We start from the raw sequence: 9496 nt of genomic DNA, 5'->3' as shown, positions 1-9496 counted from the left end.
GAATAGCAGTACAATAGTACACATGTACTGCAGTCATGTAGCATTTTTAATAGTGTGAAGTGGTTAGGTCTACGGGTAGTAGCTGTGCCTAGTATAGCTCAGGCTTTATAACACAGCCAGCATACATGTAGGTGGTGCCTGTTGGCCAGCGCCAGTCTAGTCTACGATGCGACGGTCTCTGCTCTCTAGTACTACTAGTACTAGTCTACATTCTATACTAGCTCTGATCTCTGATCTGCCGAAATTCGCAGGGCAAGTATCAGCGTGGTAGTACGCTCGACGTTGTCAATCTGAATCAAGGCATGGAACAGAACGTTCCCTGCACGCTCCCTTGGCCCTGCGCGCTCCCGGCCCATCTCGTTGCCCACAGTGAGAGCGCTCCTGGCATGGAAGTTGGATCGGTATTTTAGTGTCGTTGTAGTCCCTGGCTCTCGTATGATATGGCCGTACTAACTGAGCGACGCAGCGGCAAATTCTACCACGACTGGCCTTCCTACCATCCTAGCTAAAAAGACGGAAAGCCCCTGATCACAACCGCCTCGGGAGGTCGAGGACAACGTCAAAGAAGCGCACTGTCAAAGGACTCTGCAACAAGCTGCAGTAATGCAGACCGCAAACCCCCCGACGACGAGGATTAGTATTAGGACTGAGCAAGCGCATCTCGTGACCAATTCTCAAGAGCCCATACTAGTCAGTGCAGGTAGGTTAGCATGCGTAGCAGACCAGTGTAGTCCTACCAAGAGTAAATGCCAGCAGTCTCCTCGGGCAGGTTTTTTAACCGTTTACCATGGTTCCTGGTGTACCATGGTTTACGCTTTACCTTGGACAAGTAACAGTTAGTTGGTTCTGCCTTGTCCTACTGTGTACTGCCTCCAGCCTGCACTACAACAATTTTAATAATAATATTGTAGGCTGTAGGCTCGGAGCCAGCTCCCGAGAGGCGGTACGGCCCCAGCTAGGTTATTACCATGATTACCCTCTACCAAGAGTGTGTACTTACGTACTCTTGCCTCTACCAAGAGTACATGAAAACTCTTGCCTCTACCTAATACCATGAATACTAGTATAGATAACTATTATTTAAATGTTACTTGCACAAAGATTGTCTGGGGTGGTACCGTGGAGACGGGACAAGTGGACCTTCTCACTATCATTTAGAAAAGCGATCCTGTCAGCTTTTCTATTATTGTGTTCACATGGCAGAAAAAACGACATCGCTATGCTACGTAAGTTTCTACGTAAGGTGCTCGGTATTTCACTTAGGCTACGTAAGTCTCTACGTAAGGTGCTCGGTATTAGATCTACCAACGCGTAGTAGCCGTGTGCTGTGCACGTGCACGGCAGACATTGTGTTCAGTGCATGCATGCAGTCCGCGGATCCGTGTTCGGATGTGCATGCGCGAGGAACTTCCTTCTTTGGAACTGCTTCTTGCATGAGCTGTTTCGGATATTTCGTCTCATGGCCTGGCTTATTTCGTTTCGGCGCTGCTGAGACCTCCTTTCGCGGAATATTACTGAATGACAGGTGAGTTGACCAGTTGCCTTTGATTCATTTGCTTGTGTTGACTCTTTCATTCAGGAAAAGTGTGCTGATTTTGGGGCGGAATGCAATAAATAATGGAAAAGTTGACAGGATCTCTTTTCCTAATTTTGCTTTTCTGCTGCCGACCTGCGAGGCCTCCTTTTACGGAATACTCGATGACAGGTGATCTCTAAGTTGACCGGTTTCCTTCGATTCATTTGCTTATGTTCACCTTTCATTTACGGAAACGTGTGCTGATTTTATTCGGATTTAGATCCATTTTTATCTCTTTGCCCTTGTCTACAGTGTGCGAAGAACGCGAGTTCAACTTCTTGACGGTAAGGCTTATGTTAGATGTGTTGTCGAAATACTCATTTTCATTGTACATTGGTACGTTACAAATAAGGCGCTGGTCAGTGGCATACTATCGTTGGCAGTTCCCAATCTGGAGGGAAAGGTTCAAGTACCAATTGACCGAGTTTGCAAAATAAATTTGCATATCAGGGGAAATCTCTATTGTGGAGAGGTTCAGTAACTTGTTTGTTTCATACGAAACAAGCCAATGGGTGCAGTCTCATCTCGTGAAAATCTCGTACTTGTATGATTGGATTTGTTTACTCAAGTCTGGGGTGTTTCATTTTTATCTCTTTGCCCTTGTCTACAGTGTGCGAAAAACGCGAGTTCAACTTCTTGACGGTAAGGCTTATGTTAGATGCGTTGTCGAAATACTCATATTCATTGTACATTGGTACGTTACAAGTAAGGCACTGGTCAGTGGCATACTATCGTTGGCAGTTCCCAATCTGGAGGGAAAGGTTCAAGCACCAATTGACCGAGTTTGCAAAATAAATTCGCATATCAGGGGAAATCTCTATTGTGGAGAGGTTCAGTAACTTGTTTGTTTCATACGAAACAAGCCAATGGGTGCAGTCTCGTCTCGTGAAAATCTCGTACTTGTATGATTGGATTTGTTTACTCAAGTCTGGGCTGTTTGATTTGTGAGTACCGCCGAGATTGCACTGCCTCAAATAAAGTTTCGTGCCGCCAAAGCAAGAATTACGATCTGCAATCTGTTTGTAGTACGTACCTGTAAGAATGTGGAGTACATGTATCGTACTTTCTCTGTTGCTGTTTCAGTTGCCGTCATGTTGCTAAAGAAAGGTTCAGTAGAGAGGTTCTGCAAAACGAAAATTCGAACGAAGTTTCGCGACAGTCCTTGCGGAAGTGTGTGCGAATTTTTGCACGAACTTTGCGTTCTGCACATTTTCGTAGTTTGCGCGGGCCAAGTGCACTTACGCCATGACCCGATCTCACGAAATTTCCTACGACAGTTCATTTCGCGTTCCCTGCAAGTTTCGCACTTCATGATGTAGAGCGAAAGTTTGTACGCATTTTCGTTTTGCAGAATCTCTCTAGTGACTCCATTGCTTCATACGAGAAGAGTCAATGAGTCGGTGTGGCTTAGAATCTTTCGCTGTAGAAGAAATCTATTCGTATGTCTATTGGAGATATAATTGTATTCTCTGGTTATAAAATAGGTTAAGCTCACAGAATAAATACCATCGGTCCCTTGGTGTTCGTCCTAAAGAGGTTCGACTGGATATCATTCATACTCGCCAAAAGATGTGTAAGATTTTATTATTGTGGAGTGCCTTGTTTATCTCTCAGTACCTCCAACCATAGCCTTGCCCCTTTTATCCTCAGGATTTGTGTAATGCAATGTATTTGTTTACATTTTAATACATGTTTATTGTTCCTCCTTTGCTGTGTTGTTTTAGACAATCGTGGACTAACAGTCTGAAGTCATTGAACTACTTCCAAAAGTTGTATCGACATCAACAGGATTACGATTTCAGTTTCAATATGATGCTGGATGACCTTATCACGATAACCCATGACTATAAACCATTATAGACACAGAATCAACAAAAAACATCTGCGACCCGCACCTGCCGCATGGCTACATTTCTCAAATAAATCTGATTGAGGGTGGAGTAATCTGACAATTTTATGACAGAGTCATGAAATTCTGCAACAGCAACGTGCACAGAATGACCTCCGTATAAAAAAAGTATCACCACCACTGCTCACATGTTTCCCCGCAGAAGAACATGCATTATGCTAGTGCCATTTTCTGCAAGAAAAGGCTTGCACATCAATGCGTATAATATGGTATTGATATGATGTGAAGGCCATCATTTACATATTGATATAGGGCATTCCATTGATTGGTGGCAGAAAAAACAAAAGAAATTATAGCAATAAAAACTGCTTTATGGCAGTTTTCTAAAAAAAGTTATTGTGTTCTAGTCCATGGACCCCGTCTAAAAAGTAAGAAATTAACGAAGTGTGATAGCTGAAAATTTAAATTTCACACAAAACCTCACAATAATCACACACAGAATGAAAAGCTACATGCAGAAGACCTTTTCCCCTCGCGATCCTCTTTCCTATGCATGCATGTTGCCAATTATTGGTGCAGTACAAGTTTAGTGTTGAAAGCAGGGAGTAGTATTGTACTACTCCCTGGTTGAAAGCAGCATTTCAAGTGCTGTGATTATTGTGAGATTATTGTGAGGTTTTGTGTGAAATTTTAATTTTCAGCTATCACACTTCGTTAATTTCTTACTTTTTAGACGGGGTCCATGGACTAGAACACAATAACTTTTTTTAGAAAACTGCCATAAAGCAGTTTTTATTGCTATAATGGCCATGGGATCGGGAGGAGGAACCTCTAGCTCTATGCTACATCATCGTCACATGTACAGTACATCGTTTCTGGTTGTTTCAGCTCCACACACACACATGTCACTATTCCGCTAGCAACAGATAGACTGCACAGTAGTCCTCACTAGACAAGAAGAACAGTTCAGGAGGGAGAGACTAACGAGGGCCTACTTGTAGGGGTGTACGAGAACAGCTACATGTACATGACTGTAGTGTCAACACTTCCACATTAAAATAATAATAATAATCTCACACTGAACATTCAACGGGAGCTGGATTTGGTACCGGTGGCGCCGGCTCTGACAGGCGCTAGGCTACAGTTCTACCAAGAGAAAAATAATAATTTCCCCTACAACAGTGTAGCTTACTCTTTGCCCTGCCCTTGTCGTCACAGTAAGTCGTTGTTCGACTGCAGACTACCCTGCCTGTCAAGACTCCAGTTCCACCAAAAGTACACTGCACAGTGCACTGTACGAGTACTTATACTGGCAAGGCCAGGTATGGAAGCTTTCAGCCAGGGAGTTTGAAAGTGATGACGTCAAAACGGCCAGGGAGTAGTAAGTTGACATCAGATTTCTATTTTTGGATCCACTACAATATATTATATGACTTTGCCATTGCCTAAGTATGTGGGTGCATAGCAACCCACTCATGTCGCATGCAGGTGTGACTTTTATTTCGCCACCAGTTGTAACCCCGCCCCCAGTAGCCAAATCAGTCAGTTTCACTGGCTACATCACCATGCTGTGGGTAAGACCGCTTGAAATGTGCTTGGATCCATACAAAAACTGGATCCAAGTGGATCCAGTTTTTGAATTTTTGAAATTGTTGCTATGCTGTGACGTAGCACTTTCAAGCCCTATTGTACTACTCCCTGCTTTCAGCTTTACCGAAGCTTCGCCTTCGGCTCCCGCTAGCTATCGCTGGCGGTCGACCAAGTCGGCGGTCGCTGTGGGTTGTGCGGCCTTCGCGGCGTTGGTTCCGCAAATCAAGCGTCTGCATTTGAAGTGATGACTATAAATAGACTGATCATTGAGGTTGAAAGAACAGAAGTAAACTTGTACTTTCAAAGATCCTTTTACATTGTAGTAAATAGCAGAAACTCATACTCAATCCTATCTCCTTCCTAATCTATTATGTCGTCACAAGCAGTCGACATTATCAGTAAGGCGGTGGAAGACAAAGCTGATTCGCTACAAGAACTGAGCGGCAAGATTTGGTCCCACCCAGAACTTTGCTATGAAGAGAAGTTTGCCCATGACACGTTGACCGAGTTCTTGGAGAAGAATGGTTTTGAAGTGGAGCGCAAGTACAAAGTGGATACAGCGTTCAAGGCTGTGTTCCGACAGGGCAGCGGTGGCGCTAATATTGGTCTGCTCTGCGAGTATGACGCTCTTCCAGACATAGGACATGCCTGTGGACACAACCTTATCGCTGAATCAGGTGAGTCTGAATTGATCTCTAAAAGTAGAAGTGCAACGAAACCCAATAAGCAATAGAAATATAATGTACATGGCCGTATCAATAGAAATAGAATGTACATGAATCAATGAAGCTTTGCTGGGCTGCTCATGCAAATGGGCCCTTTTAGCAGTATGCTAGACACAGAATACAATGCATTTGTCATCACCCAACCAAGAGGATCAGTTGGTATTTCAACCAACACTTGACCGCCACGAGGGGTGAGGTTCACAACTGCACAGGTTATGCACGCCAACACTCAACAGTCCGTTTTGCCCACACGAAGTAAGGACCCCATGATGTTCGTCAAAACATCATCTTTTTGGACTTTTGAACCTCTTCCAAACAGAAGTGCCATTACTACCAGAGTAGTGTTGCCTCTGCCCATTCCGCGCTTCGGTTTTCACCTCAGCCTAAGGATCTTAGCCACCTGTATATATATATATGAAACCATGTTGACGCGGCCGTGCGCCTCGTGCATGCATACATAAACACGTCCATGTGATATGGCTTGCAGTGGTGCATCGGATACAGTGATATTAAAGACACTGAAAACAACAGGGTACGCTATAGCTGATATCGACTGTACTGGCAGCACATTGTACATGAACAGTGAAACCGTTAAGAAGAACACTGATACACTGATACACTGATACACTGATACACTGATACACTGATACACTGATACACTGATACACTGATACACTGATACACTGATACACTGATACACTGATACACTGATAAGACGAACTTTCGCTTGATAAGAACAAGTGTTCATAACTCTATTGGATAGATCACTGTCTATTCACTGGGTATAAGCTGTGGATAAGAAGAACTTCCATTATTGCAAACAAATACCACTGGTCCCTTGGTGTTCGTCCTAAAGAGGTTTGACTGTACTCGAAAAGGATAGCTGCCGTCACTGTGATTATACTGTACACATGCCCTACTCCAGGTCTGCAGCTTCTGGTCGAGTATTAGACACGCTGGCAGAACTGGTATAAAAAAAGAAAGGGATTAGCTGAATACATGTACATGAATACTTAGTTTTGTAGATGCTTGGATATTGAGCGGGGGGGGGGGGGGGGGGGGTACCACTTCTTGTTATTCACAGTCTCCCAAATTGAATTCTATAGTATGTAGGACTGTGAGGTAAAGCACTCTGACTTGGATGCTGTGAGCAGATTTAAAAAGGCTTTGCTGTTCAAGAGACCTCATTGCAATCGGTTCATCCGGTCACTCTGAGCTCCACTGATGGGACCTTACAAAGTTGAAACAGTTAGCTGTCCGAGATTGAGTGTGTAGAACTGTGAGGTATATCTGACGTGATGATTCATCACATGATTCATAGAATCATCATATCAGATATACCTCACATGATTCATAGAATCATCACGTCAGATATACCTCACATGATTCTAACGGTTAGTACACCATGGATAAAGTTGCTGGCATTGATGGTCTAGGGTCAGTCTAAATGCTGTATTGTTCTACTAGTACTGTGTCTTGTGTGGTGTTTTGTCGTGCTGTGCTATGGTGGCTGGTGCAGGTGTTGCTGCTGCATTGGGACTGAAAGCCGCTCTTGAGGCAAACACGTCCACATCCGGAGTAGTAACTGTGCTTGGCACGCCAGCTGAGGAAGGTGGTGGCGGAAAGTTGGACCTTATCGAAGCCGATGCTTTCAGCGATATCGACGTCTGCCTCATGGTGCATCCGGAGGCCACGAATATGCTTTCACCGGGAATTCTCTCCGTCAATCACGCGTCTGTGACATTCACTGGCCGGGCTGCACATGCTTCTGCCGCACCGTGGGAAGGTGTCAATGCCCTCGATGCCGCAGTCAATGCCTACACTGCCATGTCAATGCTGCGACAACAGCTACGCCCCGAGTGCCGTCTTCATGCAGTCATCACCAACGGAGGTGCAAAGCCCAACATTATTCCGGAGAAAGCTTCCATGAAGTTCTACATCAGAGCTCCCACTGACAAAGAGGTTGGTGTCATGAAGGAGAAGCTAACATCCATCATGAATGCTGCAGCACTTGCCACTGGCTGTCAAGTAGAAATAAAATACCAGGCCGAGGATTCGCCTGCTTTCTACTCCAACATGATCACAAACTGCCAGCTTATCGATCGCTACTGTAAGCATTGGCAGTCGTTTGGCCCTGCAAATGGCACACTCGCTGCTGATCGAGTTTGGGCTTCGACGGACATGGGCAATGTGTCCTACGTTGTCCCATCCATTCACCCGACATTCAACATTGGAACGTCGGCAAATATTCACACGAGAGACTTTGCTGCTGCTGCTATGGAGCCCGAAGCACATGCTGCTACTCGCTGTGTGTCCAAGGCAATGGCTGCTGTTGGTTGGGATATTCTGACTGACAGTGATCTGCTGAAGGAGGTGAAAGAGAGCTTCAAGCAGCAGCTGGCAAGTATGGCCTAAGCCTTCCTGACCATGGTTGCATCACGCCCAAACGGTCTCGGCTACAGTCCAACAGGAGCGCTGAGCACTTTGCATTATTCCCTCCTTGATGACAGTTGGTGACCGGGCCCACACATGTGCTTGTCAGTATTCTACATGTACATGTACATTGTACTGCAGTGTTGCTAGTTCTCATCAATGCACGTTGTAGGATTGAGTCGAACCTTTTACACATTTTTTTTGAAATGCCATAATTATCGCCATGCCCCTAGGCCCTGGAGACTACAAGTACCCCGTAACATGTACCGGTTTGTGTACAATGAACTACTACTACTACTACTCATTGCGGTCCTTACTCAGTTTTGCCCTCAACATTTTGTTCTACTCTTTTTGTCACTTCCTGTCTGACAACTCTGGGTCAGCGGCCTTCGTATTTTTAAAACTCAACTCAAAATACACATGTCCTCATATAACAGCTCCTCATGTAACCATGGTAACATTTATGTAAACTGTCAGGGATTGTCAACTGCCAGAAAATTTAATTTCTCTTTTAGAGATTCCGTGTTTTTCTTCTTTTAGAGATTCCGTGTTTTTCTTCTTTTAGAGATTCCGTGTTTTTCTTCTTTTAGAGATTCCGTGTTTTTCTTCTTTTAGTACAGTGTTTTCATGTACCCTGCGTTTAGAATTGTCTCATGTATTATAAAATAATGTATTATAAATGATAATAATGATAAGTTTTGATCAAGCCATTCCCTTGGACTTTCGAGCATTCATTCCTTGATCCGAGTGTCTGATATTTTGTTGTGACCTCGTGCTGTGACCTCGCCGGGGCATTTTGCAGCTTTTACGCTGGCTACTTGCAGGTCATCTCTTGGGGCACGGTTTTGTTGTGCCAGCTGACGACACCTGCTTGCATATGTGCCACGAAGAGTATGACATAAGTGTCCAGCTGCTGTACTAATATTGATAGTGATTTTGCTCTCCTATCTACAAATGTATACCTCCCTCACATTGTGTGTATCTGGAAACCAGGCTGCAGTACTGCAGTATCCGTACATGTACTAGTACCAAGAGTGCATAATCCATAAGCTTCCAAGATGCAAGAATACGTCTTGCTTGCTTGTACAAAGACAGTAGTACGTCAAATACCGGGCCCTACAAATACATTATCATACGCCGCTTTCAGATAATTGTGTACCGCACCATACATGTACCAGCTCAGCAGCTAGCTAGCTGACCTATATCCGGATACTGTATCGGGCTAGCAAGTAGACTTGTACATACACTGTACGTCACTACATGTATATGTAGCAGCATGGCCGGCCTACACGTGTACAATGCATGTAATACACCTGTAGTAGC

General features: G+C 44.4%; 1 protein-coding gene across 1 annotated transcript; it reads left to right on the top strand.

Annotated features, from left to right (window-relative positions):
- Window positions 1-325: 325 nt before the first annotated feature.
- LOC135805597 (peptidase M20 domain-containing protein 2-like) lies at window positions 326-8915 on the top strand. Its single transcript, XM_065319660.1, has 3 exons — window positions 326-700; window positions 5402-5692; window positions 7260-8915. The coding sequence occupies exons 1-3, from the start codon at window positions 604-606 to the stop codon at window positions 8153-8155; spliced, it is 1284 nt and encodes a 427-aa protein (XP_065175732.1). The 5' UTR covers window positions 326-603; the 3' UTR covers window positions 8156-8915.
- The last annotated feature ends 581 nt before the right edge of the window (window positions 8916-9496 follow it).

This window comes from Sycon ciliatum, chromosome 1 (assembly GCF_964019385.1).
Source record: "Sycon ciliatum chromosome 1, ocSycCili1.1, whole genome shotgun sequence".
Classification (NCBI taxonomy): Eukaryota; Metazoa; Porifera; class Calcarea; order Leucosolenida; family Sycettidae; genus Sycon; species Sycon ciliatum.
This window is presented reverse-complemented; position numbering and strand designations above follow the sequence as displayed.

Excerpts from the sequence above, each read along its gene's own strand:
- LOC135805597 (XM_065319660.1), top strand. The coding sequence starts at position 604 with ATGCAGACCGCAAACCCCCCGACGACGAGGATTAGTATTAGGACTGAG. Across the intron at positions 701-5,401 it reads GCCCATACTAGTCAGTGCAG|TCGACATTATCAGTAAGGCG; the intron begins GTAGGTTAGCAT and ends CGTCACAAGCAG. Across the intron at positions 5,693-7,259 it reads CAACCTTATCGCTGAATCAG|GTGTTGCTGCTGCATTGGGA; the intron begins GTGAGTCTGAAT and ends TGGCTGGTGCAG.